The following is a 19,955-nucleotide window of genomic DNA, read 5'->3' on the forward strand; positions in this document are numbered from 1 at the left end:
GTAGGACAGAAACAACTGCATTATGCTAACACAACTTCAGCTCTTTGCAAGCATCCGGACAGACAGCATGCTAACATACTAGCACAAATCTAACCCAGGACCCAGAGTGATGGTAAATCTGAGTGTATGATGACCTCAGCCCAGCACTTAGACCCTCAATTTGAACAGGTAACAAACACCATCACGCTTGTAGCCCTCGTTTCTACCTGTTGATGTTTCTAAAATAGAATCACTGTAGAGATTTTAAGGTGTCGCGGATAAATACAACAAAATAAAACCAGGACAGGTACCAAAAAAAAAGAAGATCTATTCATAACACATGGAAAAATATCCAGGGAAACTGAGTTAACGATAAAAACGATTAAAAAATAACAATAAAAATCGATATAACCCCTGAAAACCTTAAATTTCACACCTAGTACCAAACGGTCCGTGGCCCAGGGGTTGGGGACCGCTGATTTAAACTGTAGCTTCAGGTTCATATTGTTAACTGGTTACACACTCTGCTCAGATGCAGACAAAGGGTGCACAATTGATTGGATAGAGCTTCACAGTGCAAATGGATAATGACCCCAAAGCATATTGCAAAAGCAACCCAAGAATTTCTCAAGGAAAGAAATGGGATGTTCTTCAGTGGACAAGTCTGTTACAAGTCAATCTCAGTTCAACAGAATATGCTTTCCAGTCATTGAATACAAAAATGAATGCAGAAAGATCCACAAACAAGCAGGAAGGCAAAAAACACAGCGTTTAGTGACTTTTCTGAGTTCTAGACATCAGGCAATCTTTGCAGAAGATTTCCAAATATTGAAAAACAGTCCTTAAATTTAAAATGATGTTGGTTTGCCCATTCAATTTGGAGTCTCTTAAAATGGGGGAGTCTGTAATTTAAAATCCACTGTGGTGATGTGCAGACGTAAAACTAAAAAGAAAATTCTGTCATTTTCCAGCAAATTACTGATCTAGCTGTTGGTAGGAGAGCTTACCGGGTAAAGAAGGCACGCTAACTATGCAAAGTCTTTCTCCTGTGATTAAATAAACTGGAGCTCTGTCTACCTGTGATGTCTCCAGACAGGCACCGAATCATTACGTCCTTACACATATGCCCTGACAGTAAGTCATCACCAGTCAGTGACCTCCGAGAGACCCCTCTCTCAAAGTGACCCCTTGTGGCGCTACCATAGAAAAAAAAATTCTTCACACATACATGTTCCTTGAATGCACTTTCCCGGTCACTGCTGTCCAATATATTATTCATGGTTACCAAGGAAAAGGTGCAAATTATGTTTTTATAAGCACATAAATTATTCATGCACACAAAGATAAGGGCAGGAAAGAAAAATGGTTTTTAAGTAGCCAAAAATAAGCATTTAAAAGCACCAGTGAACACTAGCAGCATGCGTCTAGTCATTATCTGGTGTCAGTCATTATAAGATGTTAAAAAAATGTCAAACAGTCCTGTGTTTTAAATTTTAGATTAAGCCTTTAAAGACATGCTGCTTTTGAATTAGGAAATGATGAATAATTTCAATGGTGTTAATGGGTTGAATGGAAAAATACACTTCGGCTGTAGAGAAATGGAGACGGCAGCGGTCAGAGATACAGTGTTCTAACAATATCTCACAGTTCAGGTGTGAAAATGTAAGAGACTAATGGCGGCTTGAAAAAAATAAGATAAAGGAAAGCTGTGCTTGAGATAAAAGCGTAAGCCATTAATGTTGAGGAGCACGTTACGGGACATGGTATATGATTCAACGAGAGGAGAGAGGACAGGCAATACTTCTTGAATAAATGAGTTTTTAACCAATGTCTGAATCACTTTTATGCACTGGAGAAGTTTAATAAAAGCAATCTGAAGTATCTCTGGACCAAAAAATGAGCCTGACTACTTATAAGTCCAAGAAAAATAGAAATGAAGCGTTTCTGTTTTGGAGTAACTGTTCTTTTTCTTTTTTTTAATCAAGTGTGTTGTTTCTAGACAATAACACAGCACTGGAACACAGCTTTTATTTCCCATAACCTGAAGTGGTTATCTAATTGTGTAGTGCTGCGATAATATAGAGTTACATAGAGGACAGAATGGGGAAGATGAAAATGAAGAGCATAACAATACCTGGGCTTATGTCAGAGGGGATAAGGATGCGTGTTTGCACTTTAAAACATCTTCTATATGGTAATCTTGTTTGGCTGTATAAGCACGAGCAGCATTCAAACTGAATGGGTTTCCCCCTGTTCTAGTCGCTTTCTGCTGGTCTACTGATGTGTTCTTGTGCTTTATAGACTGAATGTTGTGGGGGGGTGGGGGGAGTGAGCTGCTTTCTATGACTAATCCTGCTATAAACAGCTCCTGTGACAGACCCTATTTTATTACACTTTGCTGCTGGTATCTTGAATAAAGCAGGAAAAAAAAGACACTGTAAATATGAATTTAATGCATTTTTTTAATGCACAAGTAGATTACAATGTACATTTAAATGCAATCACTGAAAAACCCTTATTTAATGGACACTGGCAATATAATGAGACAGCAGATACATTTTTGGTTCTACAGCAGTCGTATATAACTTTTTCATTATTTTCATCTTTGCATCTTTGTTAGGAATGATGCTGCTTTTTGGTCTGTCTTCAGAGCTCTCTCTCCTTCTTGTATGTATTTGGGAAAATCGCAGGTTTCAGCAGCATTCACCAGCATTCACCAGCAACTGTGCAGGGTAGCTGTGTGGGTGGAAATATGAAAGGCAGAAATCTAAATGTGTCTGACACAGCGTCCACTGAGCCTCAGCGGATCCCTCTGAGAACTCCGGGTAGACTGGCTGCAGGTATGAGAAACGCAATTCAGCGGCGCCAGAAGCATTACAGATAAATATCGCAGAAATAAACCCAGAGGCTGGAGGAGGGGAGCACAATAGTGGTGGAAAACTACCCATCTTTCTTTCACAATATTCTCATTTCGATTGTCCCTTACAGATTGATGATAAAAACAGCAGTATTTCTTCCTCAGTCTTATTTAAGTGACATGCCATGACAGATCCAATGTCTACAAAAAAAAAACCCTCTCTCTGGGAAGTGTCATGAACAATATCATTGGTAAAAGGGAAAAAAAGAGTTTTATGGCTAACTGTGTTTTTACCCGTCAGAGGAGCGCTCCATCAACAGCTCCACTCCTCCAGGCTCAGTGGGACCACCAGAAAAACAGCTAATCAAAACCTTTCATGCTGATGGCTGCTGAGAGAAAAAGAACTACCTCTTGCCTCTTAGCACCTCAGTCTGAAGGGTGAGGGACTTCAATGCAAAGGGCTTTTGCAGCACCACACAACCAATCAACTAGGTGGACGACTTCGAGCTTTTCATTTCTGCCTGATAAGATTTATATTGACCTGCCATCACTTCCTGAGTATTCTGAGAAAACCGGGCCTACAAAACACATCTGACATTTCAAGTTGTTCCTTTATGCATCACCTGCTTTTCCTGACGTCTGTTACATGCACACTCACTGTCCACCTTGTTAATGCAAAATATCTAATCAACCAATCATATGACAGCAACTCAGTGCATTCGGGCATATAGACATGGTCAAAACAACCTACAGAAGTTCAAATTGTGCAAAAAAAAGCCCTATGATTTCAGTGACCTTGAATGCAGCATGGTTTTCGGAGCCAGACAGGCAGGTCTGAGTGTTTCAGAAACTGCTGATCTCCTGGGATTTTCCTGCACATCCATCTCCAGGGTTTACAGAGAATGGTTTGAAAAAGAGAAAATATACAGCAGCAGCTCGCTTGGTGAAAATGCCTGTTTGGTATCAGAGGTTAGGGGAGAATAACTGGCAGCTTCGAGCTGATAAGAAGGCAACAGTTATTCAAACAATCACACATTATAACCAAGGTAGAAGAGCATCTCTGAATGCACGACATGTTAAACTACAGCCAAGGCTTCAGTTTAAATAGACTCATTATAATAGGACAACAGAAGATTGGAACAGCATTGCCTGGTCTGATGACTCTCGGACTGTAGTGTCATAATTTGGTATAAAAAACATGAAAGCATGGAATTAAGGCAGCTGTGGGAAGCAAACTGCTACTAGGAAGGTGTCCAATGAGCTATATTGTTACACAGCATTGGATGTTCATATTAGAAAATGGCCAGAGTTTCAAATAATGAGGTCAGTGTATGTACAGGTAACTCCTGAGTGCTAAAAAGCACTGAATTTGGCTGTCTTTGGTTTGCTACTTTTGGTTCTCTGTGATGTTTCTTTATGTGTCATCTTCCTGCTGTTCAAACCCCCTGTGCGAGGAGCAACCAATCACACAAAATTTAGCTTGAAGGGTGCTAAACCAGCTTGTTTCAGACAGCAGATGAAATTAGAGGAGCTGCACCAAGGCCCAGTATGAGATGAATAAGGATTATATTGGACTGTGATTCATGCCAGCCTAATCTAATAGAGTTTAACTATAAGACTATGGTGTTGGAAATGAGCATAATAGGTCCCCTTTTAGTATGAAGCTGTCTAATCAGATCTCAGTTTGACACATTTCTTCAGTTGTTTTTAGTTTTTGACAACCTGTCTGTTGTTCAGTAATTATCCATCCAGGGAGCACAAATTATCCTCCTGGCAGCAACCTGCTTAACATTCATACAGGACACATTCACAGCAATACAGCACTGATAGAGCACATTAGAAGCGGCTCTGTATCTCCCCGTTAACAAGATGTAAATGAGATTCACGGCAAAGGGCAAAGGCACCTCAGTGATAACAGCTGAGGCGGGTTTGGTTATCAGTTATTAAGGATTGTATACATCATAAGATACGAGTTAAGGTTAAAAGCCTTGTTTTTTTCCCATGTGAGAGAAGACAACAAAGAAAGAGAGGTTTTGTTGAAGGTTTCCAGATGCTTTGAAGCATGTTTCCTTTTGTTTGCTCCGGGTTTTCTGTCTACCACACCCATTCCTCAAAATCTGTGTGCAGACACGTAGTCTTTACGGTTGATTACTGAGCCAATGAAGCAAAACATCAGCTGGCTGTGTGTGTAATCACTGCTGATTGAAATGACGCACTTCTAGGTTCTGGTTCATTACTTAAATATAACTGGGATGAAATATAACCAGTATGTCAATTCATGCTGCTTAGAACTGTGAAGGAGTTCTTAACCTTTTATCTCGGGCATGTAAGTTGGCTTATGAGATTTTTAGTAATGTAAATGCTCATATGTCAAAGTCAAAATGTTAAATTTCTAACTCTGAACTAATCTAATTCACTGGCAAACTCAGACTGTAAATAGAAGTTGGACATAGCCAATGTGATGTCACCCATTGGTTAGTGAGGTATGTTTATGAAGGCTCAAGCTGTCGCTATCTTGCCATTTTGGAATTGGATATGACGATAGAGAGGTGGATCTGACTGAGAAACGGATATAAAGGCGACCGTATGAGGCGACCGTGGCTCAGGGGGTTGGGAATCGCATCTGTAACCGGAAGGTCGCAGGTTCGATCCCTGGGCTCTCTGTCCTGGTCGTTGTGTCCTTGGGCAAGACACTTTACCCTACTTGCCTACTGGTGTTGGCCAGAGGGGCCGATGGCGCGATATGGCAGCCTCGCTTCTGTCAGTCTGCCCCAGGGCAGCTGTGGCTACAACTGTAGCTGCCTCCACCAGTGTATGAATGTGAGAGTGAATGAATAGTGGTATTGTTAAGCGCTTTGGGTGCCTTGAAAAGTGCTATATAAATCCAATCCATTATTATTATTATTATAAAGGAGGATAATCACTGTGTAGACCTGCCCTAAACTAAACCCTTTTTAAAAACATATCCTCCTTTTTCATTCGAATGCTCAGTGACCAAAATTTACAAAATGAATATCATGTTAAATTCAATAATACTTCAATAAGACTGGCAACTGACACCACTCGGTTACTTATGTCTTGTTCTGCAATTTTACCGGATGATTATGTTCACTCGTGATGACCTCAGGTTACTCATGCAAATATAGTTCCTAGTGTCAATATGACTTTTTGCATAGACACCGTATGCAATCAAGTGGCGCGAAATACAATTTTGCTTTGGCATGTGTCTCTTAATGCTGTGTTTGGCATGAATAAACCATAAAGCTGCGTGCACACTGGCAGCGATTCGCTCATCGCTTTTAAGCTGATAGCTGTAAACTTGTGGACATTCCAAACTCCGGTCGCCTAGGTGACCCTCTAACAAATAAACTTAGTAGTGTTCTTCACTCATCGTCTCTTTAGTCACTTGCCTGAAAGTTTACAGTAGGTCCTGCTCAGTTGACGTCACCAGCAGTTATTTTGCACGTAGTTGCTTGAAGTTGCCAAATATGATGGACTTTCTATGGTCGCCGTGAATCACTTTCAGTGTGTCCGCAGCTCAAGAGAGAAAGGGCACTCAAACAATGCTGGAGTGCAGTCAAATAGTTTAGCTTAGGAGCGTTCCAGAGTGAAGTGACACGGAAGTATCTGCATAACAGTCATAATAAGAGCTAGTTGAATTCTCTAAATACAAAAGAAAGCTTATTCACTCCACTTAACAGGATATAGTGGACCGTTCTTTATGAAAGAATAACTAGACCATCCAATTCACAGCAATGCACCATCCATGAAAATGATCAACAAACCTGGCAACATGACTGTGAGGGCCTGAGACAGTTACGCATGAGGACAATTTTGAGAAAAAACGGGTTTTAATGATCCAAAAATGCAAAGAATAAGTTATACAAAAGTCATCTAATACTACCGGGCCCTTTTGAACAGAACTAAAATAATAAAGTCAACAGGAAAAGAAACCTAACCACTCAACAGATCCAAAAACTAAGCTGACAAAAGGGACTAAACTACTGGCTTATCAAACCAGTTTTACACACAAGAGGGAGCAAATACTAACAAATGATTTAATATTGAAGAAACAAAACCAATAGTCAGTTTAATAATTACTTTAAATGAATAATAACCAAATCCAAACATAACCAAATACTAACTCGGGAGTTAAAACAGACAACATATTTAAGATGAATGACTTAATCATGCCTCTGACTATGAGCAGTGTTTGGCATGGCCCAGTTGGCACTTCCTGTATGTAAAGCTGCCTTCAAGAGCACATCTTTTGCTCCCCGTGATGCCAGCAGGCCTCAGCAGCCAAACGGACGCTCCAGCACTGGCAAAACCAGAGAAAGAAATTAATAATGAATAAAATAAGAGAATTTAACAGAGCTGAACATATGAAACTGAACTAAATCTACGTATTTGCATTGCGCACAATGTACTTCAACAGTGCCAAATAAATCTTGCCATGACATGCAAACTAGAGAATTTTGTTGATTTATGTGTCTGTGTGTGATATTTATGGAATTACACAGCAATTTTAGAGTAATTGTAAGTGTTGGCTCATGGGGTTACCGATTTGTTAGCTGCGTGTCTGCAGGTGCAGCCATCACAAGGGTGCAAATGTGGATTTCTATTTTCCATTTCGTGTGAATGACCTGCTGATGTGTTCTGAAGTGTCAATGACTCTGAACATCACGCCGCTGTAATAAAATCTCCTTGTTTTGATGAAGAATGTAGATTTATAGAAACTCTGAATCCAGATTATTTAACACGTCAATGTGTTTAAGGTTTGCCATGATTCACTTTGCATTACTTATATTTGTTGTTGCATTTTTTCTTTTTTAAAGTAGACTTCTGAAGAAACAATTTTTTGTATTTAAAAAACCAAAATAAAATAGAAATGTAGAGGAAAGATTGTTAGTTTTAATATCTGTTAGTTTGGTGACAACTTGCCTGATGAGTCATTAATAGACGTGTTTATTTAGACTCTGGATATCTACAAAGCTCAGTCAACCGCTTTCAAAAAGTCTAACAAAAACTAAACTGAAATAAAATCTTGTCTGGAAATAATGAAACTAAACTGAATTCAAAACTTTTTTCCAAAAGTTTTTTTTTTTTTTTTTTAAAATTTCAAAATGAAATACAAAAACTTATCAGAAGAAGAGGTTGATTTGATTGATGAGAGTTTTGTTTTTTGTTAAATTGCAACCTTTATAACAACATTTTTAATCAGAGGTTTAGATGACCTCTCTGCACACAATGCTTCCCTTTTCTTGAGTCCTTAAATTGTCTTCACACCTTTCCTTGACCTTGTGATATTTTTCACTGAGCTTGAGGGGAGAGAGAGGGAAGAAGAAGGAAAAAAAAAAAAAAAAAAAAAAAAAAAAAAAAAGCATGAGGCGAAAGAGGCACGTCGTCATTTTTGGACTATTCAACCGCAGCTCCAGAACTGAAATCTAAGGAACAGTCCAACAACTTCCAAGGGAGAGAAGCTTTTCTTAGAGACTCCTTTTAGGTCATCATTTTTATGAAATTTGACTGGTCGTTTCTACACATGCACTTTTTATGGCTTTAAGATGAGAAAATAACTGCCCACAGGTGTTTGAAGATAGTCCTGTCAGGAGTCTCTTACCATACGGGAGCTGAGCGTATGCGTTTGGGTGACAGATGGATGTATTAGATGTCCGTGGGGCACCTTTGACCTTTTAGTACAACTAACGCAAACAGTAAGAAAGCCCAAATACCTCATGGGGGAAGAACTCATTTTAAAAACCCATCTTTGCTGTCCCTCTTGTCACCAAATGCTGTACCTCTTTTCAAAATTTTCAATATTCAGCAAAAGCCCCAAGATTTTAGGTGACACGTCTGTTTATGAAAGCCTAAATAAAAATCGTATTCTAATAGTAAATTTATATTAACAGCCTCTACACAACAATTATCAGGTGCATTCTATAATCAAGATTTCTGGATTATAGGGTAGAAGTTTCATTTAAGAAAAAAAAAAAAAAAAAAAAAAAAGCTCTAAAAGTAAGCTGTGAATGACAGCCACATTAAGACGCTGAAGTTGAACTAATTGAGGTCTAGCCTATGAGGTTAAATGTAAGAGCAAAACAGACAGCCATTCGATCCAAGTAAGGCTTCACATTTAGACACAATTTAAAAAGAGTTCAGAGAAAGTGGTGAGTTTAAATAACATTTACTTGCGCACATCACACACACACACGCATACAGAGACAATCATGGTGGTACAGATGAGAGGACAGCAGTTAAAAAAAAAAAAAAAAAAAATCCAATCAAAATAAGTGATGATCATACAGTACAGCTGCATCTCTTGGTCCATACACAACATGAGCAGTCTGCTGTGTTGCCACTCTTCACTTCCAAAAAAAAGAAAAAAAACGAGCAGCAAATATTCAAAAAACACCAGAACCAGAGGCAGGTGTCATTAAGGAAAACAAATGTTTTTAGACTCAAGAAAAGGGAGGAGGGGAATCTTTAACTATTTACACAGCAAATAAACACAAATTGTAAATGTAGATGGAAGCCAACACAGGGCAGGATGAGATCACAGAAAACAGTTAAGACTCAAGTGTAGCTGCATTTCCTAGCAGAAGTCAGAGGTAATGGGTTTTCACAATCAAACCGTCAACCAGATAATTATTCTTTTTAAAAAAAAAAAATTAAATAAAAATAATACAAGGACAATCATGTCACTGACCAATCACCTGCCACAAGCTTCCAGCAGTATCTCCAAAGACATACTGAACCCCCAATATCATCTGAAAACTAAACAGAGGCTGTCCATCGTTCCAGCTGCCGTGTGCTCGTCGGGAGAAGCCGGTTCAACTCACAGTTGAGCCCCTCACTGAGAACACCGAACCGCTCCTGTATTCATGCACGATCTGCTGGCAGCTGGAGAGATGGCATGCAGCGCTATCTGCACCTGCCCGCACCCTTCAAGGGGTGGGGCAGCGTTCACGGTTTTATAAAACATTCAAAAATGTAAACATGGCAACACAGAACTCACATAAACACAGAAAATACGTCGACTCCTGGACATACATGAGTGAGAGGGGGACTTGAGATGGCATTTTTATACAGGTGAGAACACATGACCGGTGCCCTCCAAGTGCATCACTCAACAACCAGTGTAGAGAACAGACTCCATGAACAGGCTGGAGGGTGTGGTTAGAAAGACAAAACAACGTGGAAAAGTTCAGGCTCAGGAAACATCCCAGGTTTGTAAAAAGCTTCGCCTCATAACACCACACAACCATCACTGGTGGATGGAAAGCTGCAGGTTAACAATTAGGAAATGTTTGAAACCAGAAATGTTATAAAGCAAAATTTACAACCGTGTGGTAGGAAGGGGGAAAACAAGACACCATAACACCATCTCATTATACAAACTCATGAACTTTTTACATGGAATACGGTAGGCTTTTTTTTTTTTTTTTCTCCCACAAAGTAAGAGCCTTCAAAGCTTGTTCTTACACTATGCAAGTCCCTTTGCCTGAAACTGTGGACAGCGTCACTTTGGTGAGATGTTAAATCACTTTTATTTTTTTAAAAGCAGCCGCTAGTTACCATTGAAACTGGCCAAACTGCAGATCTGCTGATATACCTCACTCACAGGAATTCCCAAAAAAAAAAAAAAAAAAAAAAAAAAAAAAAAAAAAAAAAAAAAAAAAGATTGCATTTACTAATGAACCACTTTTTCTCCTTAATTTACAAGGTTTTCAACAGGAAGTTCAGGCAAATAAAAATTTAAAACTGAAATGTACAAAACACAGTAAAATCATATATACAAAAAAAAAAAAAAAAAAAATTTGAAGGTTTTTCCACAGAGTGACAAACAGGCTGCACTACTCTGCAGCCTCCAGAGGTCACTCACACGTGCATATGGGACAATAAATCCGAGGACCACCAAATTACTGAGTCCATTGGAGAATATGGGAGAGGAGATGCTACTCCATCCTGGCTGCTGAATGGCTACTCGTTACAGCTGTACTCAGAATATACGCTTACGCTTAAGATAGGAGTCTGCGTAGTGACCGCCGAGGCCTTGGGAGTGCTGGCCCACATAACCGCCTTCAGGGCTCGGCTCGGGAGACGGGATCAGCCGGGAGAACGTGCGCTTTTGGCTACCGATGGGAGTCTATAATTACAAGAAAAAGAGGAGGGGGTGGGGTTAAAATCAAAACAGAAACTTCAAAAAGAAAAATATGAAACAATAACATTGAAGCCTATAAATTACCTTCATAACATTCTCCACACCTGCAGGGTAGTTGGTGTGGCTCACAGGAGGCATTCCCACAGCCTAAAGACAAACAACCACTCATCATTTGACTTCAACTCAAGCGCTCACAGTGCAACATTAATTATTGAACACAGACTTATTCTTGGCACCTAGCCCTCCACTATTTTATTTTTATTTTATTTATTTATTTTAATCCTTCTAGTGCTATCCTCAGTATTCTTGCACTGACAAATAATCAATCCTTCATATATATCAAAAAAAAAAAAAAAAAAAAAAATCAATGCAAAGCTTTTGCTTACCCTGTTGAGCTTGGGGGTGGGAAGGCTCCCATTACAGGAGCTCTCAGACCCTGAGCTGAAATATGAGGACAGAGGTGGGCTTGGAGGGTAACTGTAGGGGGGGAACCGCTCACTGTATTCAGCGCAATGAGAGGCCTGCAGAGACAGACAAGTTCACAGCTATGTTACTACAGGGAGGCGTGCATTTAATTTACTGACACTACAAATGTCCTCAAGTCAGCTTTGAAACAGTTGACAAAGCACTACCTGCTGACCGAATCCTGCCAAGGCCCCGGCATCAAGATTCTCCTGCTGTTCATACAAGTGGGCAAGGGGATCCTGAGGAAAGACACCAGATGGCATCGGACCAGATTGTGTCATAAAACCACTAAATGAGCAGCCAAGCGCTATACAGTAAATTCAACAGGTCACAATGACTAGAGCAGTAAGGAAGACAAGGAAAAACAAAAAACACACAACCCATCGATGCAGAAATACACATTTAAAAAAAATAATCAGGAGTCTGAGCAGCAATGATTCATAGTTACCCGATGGAGTGGGGGGTACTCAGGGCTGTAGGAATCCTGGTAACGCAGGTTGTAATTCGGTTGCATGCTCTGGTTGGACACGTTACTCAGTGTAGGCCGCCTTCTGTAAGGGTGAGGTCTGCAGCTTCCTCCTGGAGGAGATGCACGGTATACAAATATATCCTTGATGCATCCAACATCATCTCTCAGTTGAAGCAGCAAACAAGAACAGACTGTAAAAGTAGATAAATCTTTACCGCTCATGCGAGCACAGCAAAAAAGCAGCATCTCACCTGAGGAAAACGCGTTGCTGACATTGAGGAAGGGACTCTGGGGAAGGTTTGCATCTTTTGCAGGATCTCCTAGTATGGAAACCTGACATGAAGTTTAAAAAGAAAAAAAAGATGGCTTATTTTTACATTTCCTGCACAGAATGAGGAATGAGAATGAAGAGGGAAAAAAAAGCAGTTGAAGGACTGAAGGCATTTTAAAAAGGCAATTACTTGGGAACTCACCCCTTGTGCTGTGAGGCCATCTGCCCCGATCATGCCACCCAGCAGGGGTATAGAGATCCCCGGCAGGGTCGGAGAGGAGGTCTGGGGGAAGGGACAAGCCGACGTGGGGGACTCCTGATCCCTTGAAAGAGTTCTGCCACGTGGCATTGGCTTCAAGGGGGGTAGAGGATCTGTCTGAAGAGCCAGTCCAGGGACAATACCACCTATGGTGATTAGAGACTTCAGCGTAAATGACAATCACACATTTCATTTTTAATCTTCTCCTTCAAGCTTTTCAGAGGAAATTAGATATGCATTCTGTTTTAATTTGGGTAACATAAGTAATGTAAGGAGTAAGACGCCTGATGGACAGGCTAATGGTAATGCAGATGTTTATCATCAAAAGCAGACATGCAGTCTGTGGCTGAAGGAGCCACGGCTGGAGTGGACTGATGCCAAACCTTGGGGCAGGTCTCCGAGCAGATGGACTCCCTGCTGGACAGGCAGAGAGGCCAGAGGATTCTCCCCAATAAGTCCCGGCTGCTGACCAAGAGGGAAAAAAAAGAAAAAAAAAAAGAAAAAAAGTTCAGTCACAACAGGGTCACTCAGCCACACTGCAACATCAAGGTAACTAAACTTAACACATGCATTCAGCAAGTTTACTTACTGTATATGCAATTATGTCCTTACAGGATGTACCTTTACAATTCTGGCATACAGCATAATAGTACATCTACCGCATTACTCAGCACCACTCGAAGGAACACTCCACACATACACGCACAAAAAAAAAAAAAACCCTCACTTTCCTAGCAAGAGCTTACCCACCCAGGCAATAGGTTTTCTATCAGCATTCACATAAAAAGAAGAAAGGGCCAGAATCCATCTAACTTCAGCTCCAACTCACACACACACTGATGGCCAACCATAAAAACCGTTATCACTCACACAAGGCACTAGAGGGTTTTCTTTATTGTGTAGCACCTGAGCCCACAGAAGAGGATTTCCCAGAAGGGCTTGCTAATGGTAAAGAGGGACAGAACAGAGTGGGGAACAAAGTCTGTGAGTAGGAGAGGATGAATCAAAAACGGGCAGGAAGCAAAAGCAGGGAAGAACATGACGGAGCAAAGATGGAAAAGGCAGCGGTACCTGCTGAGCCTTGGCCTGGTTCTGAAGGAGCAGTTGGAGCAGGGCGGCCGTGAGAGCGGGGTTGGCAAGCAGTGGCGGTATGGCGGGGGCCGCACCGAGGAGGCCTGCGCATAGACAAAGATTAAGATCCACCGCAGGAGAACGAATAATAGCAATAAAACAGATTAAAAGCAGCTCACGGCTCCTCACCTTGTTTATGTCCCTGTGTCAGTGGGTTGAGCAGCATCTTGAGGGCGGCGGGGTTGCTGAGGCCTGTGAGTATCTGCATGGCTGTCGGATCAGGGAGGAGTCCTTTACCCCTGTTTACAGCCTTGAGAGGAAGGAAACAAAGCAAAGACTCAGAACAAGACCAACAAATAACCAAAATTTTTTCCATTAATCTGAAATCACGTGATGAGCCAGCTCCTCTGTGAGAGTTATATAACGGCAATGCTTCCAAGTTGTGTCCAGTAACGTAATTTTAACTACAGCACGAACTCAAAGGCAGCAATGTTATGCCTTAAGGGCTCAAGCAAAGACTGTAGATTGGAATACAGTACCATGGTTTGTGCAGCAATCAGAGCAGCCAACATGCTTCTTCCAGGAGGACCCGGGGCACAGAAGGACACCCTGATATGTGTCCCACCCAGCAGTCTGCCATCTGTGAGTCGCTGTGCTTCCTCGGCCATCTCTGCAGTGGCAAACTCCAGCACTGCAAAACGCCGGAAACTTCCATCTTGTCCCTGAGCCAACTGTGGAGAGAAAAATTGAGGCAGCAATTTTTCAAGCATATAGAGAAAAACAAAAAACCCAAAAAACCCTGCAGCCAATGAATAAGATGCGCACACACACACACAGAGAGAGTGGAAGCCAAGTGGTTTTCACTTACACCCTCAGTGTTCACATATTTTAGCACAAATTTGGAGAAAGATGGGGGGAAAAAAATCTCATGGAATTTTTAGTTAATAAAAACTCAGGATTACCACAGAGAGAAACAGCACTCACTCAGAATTCTGCAACAGTAGTATAAGCTCTTTAAAACCTAATTATCAGGAAAAGTTGACAGAATTTAAATGTTCGAGGTTGCAGTGGTGACTCTACATATGCAACTTTTACATCCTGGTGACCGCTGAAACTCACTTGTTTAAAAATAAATAAATAACTGCCTGGTGGTGTTGGAGGCCGCTACCGAGGGGCAAGACTTGCTTCACAAAACACCCATCGCAGCATTTGGTGAATTCTGAGCTCAGATTTACATGAGAAGTGCTACATGCTAAACATGCAACCATGTAGTGGCAGATATCGCTACTCTGTTTTGTTTGTTATTGTAGCAAAAACGTCAAGATTGCGTGTCCAACTGTTTCCATGCAGTGAATTAGAATGGCAAATCTTGAACATGTTCATATAAATAATAATGGAAAAAAAAAAAAAAAGCAGCAATTTTATATATACCTGGTGAGCACTCAACCAAAAGTTATGGATCTTTCCCCATTCATTAAGATAGGAGCTTCAAATAACTGTCAAGATGGCTACAGCACCAAAATTGTGTCTCAGGCTGCTGCTGAGCTGAAACAATCTACATAATTTCCCCAGGCCTGGATGGAAAATATCATTAGGTCAAGGACAGATCAAGGTGAATTGATAAAGAAAAATAGAAGCAACACAAACTGAATTGGGGTGAAGCTTCTACACAGCTCACGATTATTATTTTAACATGACCCTCAATCCTGATTTATATAGCCTTTTTAAAATCTATATACGCGAGTTTTATCATAGCAGTGTGATGTTTGTAGTTCACCTGCTGGTTTAAGAGTCTCTTAGTTAGGAACAAATTAGCACGATATGACACGAAATGGAAAACCCTTTTCTAATTAACATTTTATAGTATCTGCACCAGGTGACACTCCTGTTGATTGTTTTCATCAAAGTTCTCATTGGGGGATGGTGTTGCCTCCTTTCTTTTCATAAAGGAAGTTTCAGTGTATCCTATTCTAAAAGGTGGCAAGAAAAGACATAAGAAGGAAGCACTCTGGAAATTTTTGGAGTACTAAGACTCTTCAAAAAGCACTTACTATGGCTGCCACCTGGATACTTATGGGTCACTTCACTCAGTGAATTTTGATTAGGAATGCTACTATTTGTCAGCACCCTTTGCTTTCATTTATGGTTTGGCAAATTTCAAATAACCCACTGAAATTTGCATCTCTAAAGTCCCAGATCAAAATCTGTTTTACCTTTTAAGGCCCTTTAATCACCACATCAACCACTATATATGGCTTTGTGTTGTTTTTAGTGGTACTCTGCTCTTACCATGATGCAACCGTCTGGTTTTATGAATTTGATAAAGCTGCAGTGATATCACAGTTTCCTATTAAAACCATCATATGGCTCCTAATTATTATGACTGTTCAGTCTGGAAACAACAGAAAACTACGACTGTGTCCTGCTCAAAAGGACACAGCTCTCTCCCATTCCAGAAAAAACCTGCTGAATGACACCACCTGGGGGTGTCAGGTGGTCATCACCATAGAAACCAACAGTTGCTATTGCTATAGTAACTTTGAGTGGCCACAGGAAAACTGGGGTAAAGGTGAAAGATCAAATATGGATTGCAGTTTCACAGTGACTCAGTAGTGCAGTCATTTTGCACACCTTCAGGGACAATTTTACAACTTTGTGATGGATTTTAGCAGCTTTTAAAGCACTCAACTTTTATTAATGTGGGCATTTGCTGTATAAAACAATAGCCACACAAAGAAATGACAAAAAAAGTTAATGATCGCTGCTGTGTGCAATCAGTATGCTGTAGACTTCTGAAATCATTCACTTGAAGTATTGGGCTTGTGTGCAGTAAAAATCTGACCTGGCAGAAAACTGGCGTGTGGGTGTCAGCCAGGGCACTGCGGAGGTCTTGGGCTGTCAGCAGGCTCTGAGGCAGGCGGTCCACGCACAGGCATTTGGAGTGCAGCAGTGGATATGTGAGGGAGCCCACCTCAGTCCAGTGGACGTAAAGCATACGGGAGCCCAGCTGCTTCCCCAGGAGCTCCGATTTGGCCCTGGCCGCAGAGTCCTTCTTCATGTACTCCACAAAACCGTAGCCCTTGGAATGCCCCGAGGTGGCACTGTACACCAGGAAGCAACGCTCCAGGTTGCCGAAGGGGCGCACCAGTTCCTCAAACTGCTGCTGCGTGAATGCGCGGGGCAGGTTGGCGATGCACAGCAGAGCATCTGTCGGCTGCAGCTGCACAGAGATCTCCCGGTCCCGCAACACATGCTGGTGGAACTCTTTGATGGCACTTTGTGCTTGTTCACCATTAAGTAGGGTCACAAATGCTTTGAGTAACACGGGAAAGGAAACAGAAGAGAGAAACAAATTGGTGTAAGGCAAGGGAATGACATTGTTCAGGTGGCATAAAGTCAGATTTATTTGTACTCAGCAGGTGTCAGGGAGCAAACCCTGCCTGTGACGTTTTTGCCTCTAGCAAGGCTGTTAAAACAGTTCTGGTGGCACAATATCAGCACACAGAATCCTTTGTGTTGGTGTAACTTTACCCCTTGTTTAAACTACAATGCCTGTCAGTCCAGCAAGAATGAAATCAACATCTTGTTACCCATGTTATGAAAAAGAAAGAAGGCGTGAAAAAGTTTTCCAGTTTTGTCTGAAAGCCATGAGAAGGGGAGGAAAATAAAAAATAAAAAAAGTAAGAAGTTAGTTTGGCAGCCAACTCTATATTGTTAAAAAAAAAAAAAAAAAGCGCCATCTAAATGTCACTGGTTTTCTTCCATATCAGCTTGCTGGATACCAGGTATACCCTGAAAATACCATCTGCCTCACACAATTTTCTGGCCTATTATCATGATCATCACCCATTTTCTAGTGAAATATTACTGCAAGAATGCATAGATATTTAATTATTTATATTCTAATCTGATATTTTACATTTTATACATTTAAAAACAAGCAACTCTAGCTGGACAAGATGGCAGATCACACCGAGGGGCATGTGAGGTAACGCATACACAGATACACAGAGAGCCCATCGATCTTATCGCACTTGAACTGACAATGTAACGTGACACCACGACAAGCGAGCATCAACAGTCGCCAAAAAGAGAGATCTGCAACTGTGTGATAATAAGTGCAAGAGAAGGCACACCGTGAAAACAAAGTCTTTAATTGAGGTCTGGCTGCTTTCTCCCGAACCCCTTTTCATGTTCAGTATGTCCATTGAAAGTCATTAACTAAGCATGCTCCAAATCTGGAGAGCCCGATTTACTTTTGTTTGCTACAGAGTTCACTGTCAGATTAAATTTTAAAGGGGCGTAATAGAGCAGATCCATCCTGATCCCCACCTCCTCCAACTTGCAGACGCCAAACTTGCCAAATTGCCTTGCTCAGTCCAACATGGTTGAGCAGTTAGACCTACCTGTGCCTTTGTACTTGTCAACAAAGCAGTACTTCAGATCATAGCTGCCCAAGAGCTCATGGACCTCCTGTAAAAAGAAAGAGACAATGATTAACTGCAGATGTTTAAATGTGTAAATAACATTTGACTTTAGGAGGTCGTTGGTTAATTGAAGATTTCAATCAACCCCCTCTCAGCCAATTAGCTCGTTGATATACACTGGGGGGTGGGGGATCAGTGCACCTGCTTGGGGGGGGGGGGGGGGGGGGGGGGATGAGAGGTGAATGACTCCCTCATTGTTGTAGGAAAAATTGTTCTGCCCAGCTTTTGCCTATTCACACAAATGGCGATGCTGCCTAGCATTTTCTGAAACGTTTTGTCCCCACGCCTTCCACCTTTTGTTATAGAGAAACTCACATCTCGAACTCCCACTACTGCCCCAGCCCCCCCTCTGTGAACAATGGTACCGCCCGCAGGCCCACCGCTCCCCATGAGTCAGGCACGTTCCAAAAAAGAAAAAAAAAAAGTAGCATCAAGAGTTAATTACAGACAGAGTTAATAACAAATGGACTTATGACCCACCTTCACTGCATATGTAACCCGCATAAACCGGTTATGAACCACAGTTTGGCTCGGCGGGCCAAATGGTAAAATTCAACCACGAATGCAAAGCGGCCTGGTGGGTCACACAGGCCACAAATGACCATGATTGATTATTTGACCACTTGTCAGTAAACGCGAGCCATGTTAGTTAACAAACAAACTCAAACCAGTTATAGAACTATTTGCATCGTTTTTAATTACCAATAATCTGTGCGTTTTGACTTTTAAACCACTAGCAGATGTAGTACACAGAAAACTAAATAAAAGGTGAAGCTAATAAGTTAAATGCCTGTGAAGCTAACATTGATAGCATGGCAGGTATAACGGAGCTAGGCTAGCGTTAGCCACAGGGTAGCATCAATCAATCAACCAACCAACCAACCAACCAACAATTAAACCCTCACCCCCTAAAACTTTCTACTCATACCTGATTGCTAACGTCAGAGGGCAAGTTTTTTATAATAATTTTCCTCCTGTTGTAAAACTCCCGTCGAGTTCTCTCCAAGCGGCTCTCTATCTCTTCGGGGTTCAGTGATGTCAAGTCCTCGTCGACCTTTCGCTGACACTCGCGTCCGGGCGTCGCGTCCTCTTCGTTCTGCACGAGTTCGGGGTACCGGCGATCCCCGGGAATCCAGTTTTCTTGGTCCACGGCGGGGTCGTATTTTTCATTAAGCGGACAAGAAGCCAAACTGTTTCCCGAGTCTGTGTTTTCATCTTTGGCAGCTGTATTAACTGACACTGTGGCCGCCATGACTCGGTGCTGGAAGTTTTTTCGGTCTGAAAACTCTGGCTGATTTGAGCAGTTTAAACAATACACACATGGCCCCAGCGCTGCTTCTGATTGGACGACAAGGGAACGCATTCTCCATGACTACAACGTAAATCGGAAGGGTGGGGGCGGAGCAACGAGTGTCCCTGCTCCTCAGCATGAGGTGCATAATGGATGTTTTTTGGTAATTAATCTAATTAAAATGTAGTATTAAATATCTAGATTTTTAAAAGACAACAGACAATTTAAGAGTCTAATTTATGCATGTACATTTTCTCAAAAATATCCCAACAAAATATGTCTGAAAGATAAACTAGTGAAATATGGTTTATAATTTAAATATGCTCATTTTTGTTAGAACTACCAGTTCATAAAGCAAGGAGGCTTGAGAATATGTCCACATGATTGTGAGCTACTTGGCTTTACAAAGTGTCTCAAATAACAAATAAAAAAAGGGAAACAAAAACTAATACTGAAATAAATAAAAAGTCAAACTTGACACTTGAAACAACAAAAGCTGAACTGAGACAAACAAATCCACACTGGAAACTGAAATATAACAAAACTGAAAACAAAAGCATTAAAAATTCAAACAAAACATAAAAATCCGTAACGTTTTATTCTTGGAAATCATTGTGGTTGGTTTGCTTACTTAAATTCCAT

The 19,955-nt window shown here is 41.2% G+C and overlaps 1 protein-coding gene across 2 annotated transcripts; it reads right to left on the reverse strand.

Moving 5' to 3' along the window:
* Positions 1 to 6,666: 6,666 nt before the first annotated feature.
* On the reverse strand, positions 6,667 to 19,329 carry raver1 (ribonucleoprotein, PTB-binding 1). 2 transcript variants are annotated; one of them, XM_080905344.1, is made up of 15 exons: positions 18,951 to 19,329; positions 17,942 to 18,008; positions 16,378 to 16,847; positions 14,075 to 14,266; positions 13,725 to 13,845; positions 13,536 to 13,639; positions 12,848 to 12,926; positions 12,408 to 12,610; positions 12,186 to 12,267; positions 11,914 to 12,044; positions 11,633 to 11,704; positions 11,387 to 11,521; positions 11,085 to 11,147; positions 10,856 to 10,985; positions 6,667 to 7,157 (listed from the first exon to the last, which is right to left on the reverse strand). In XM_080905344.1, the coding sequence occupies exons 1-15, from the start codon at positions 19,272 to 19,274 to the stop codon at positions 7,132 to 7,134; spliced, it is 2,199 nt and encodes a 732-aa protein (XP_080761470.1). In that variant the 5' UTR covers positions 19,275 to 19,329; the 3' UTR covers positions 6,667 to 7,131. The 2 variants fall into 2 exon arrangements, with proteins under 2 accessions (XP_080761470.1, XP_080761469.1); XM_080905343.1 differs by having other exon boundaries at positions 12,848 to 12,929.
* Positions 19,330 to 19,955: the final 626 nt, after the last annotated feature.

Source organism: Rhamphochromis sp. 'chilingali', assembly GCF_963969265.1.
Source record: "Rhamphochromis sp. 'chilingali' genome assembly, chromosome: 15".
NCBI lineage: Eukaryota > Metazoa > Chordata > Actinopteri > Cichliformes > Cichlidae > Rhamphochromis > Rhamphochromis sp. 'chilingali'.

What these genes read in the sequence shown, in the direction of transcription:
- raver1 (XM_080905343.1), bottom strand. Translation starts at nt 19,274, where the DNA reads ATGGCGGCCACAGTGTCAGTTAATACAGCTGCCAAAGATGAAAACACA. An exon ending in CCTCTGACGTTAGCAATCAG is followed by an intron (nt 18,009 to 18,950) that starts GTATGAGTAGAA and finishes TTCTTTTTACAG; the next exon opens with GAGGTCCATGAGCTCTTGGG. An exon ending in GCTCGGAGACCTGCCCCAAG is followed by an intron (nt 12,611 to 12,847) that starts GTTTGGCATCAG and finishes TAATCACCATAG; the next exon opens with GTGGTATTGTCCCTGGACTG.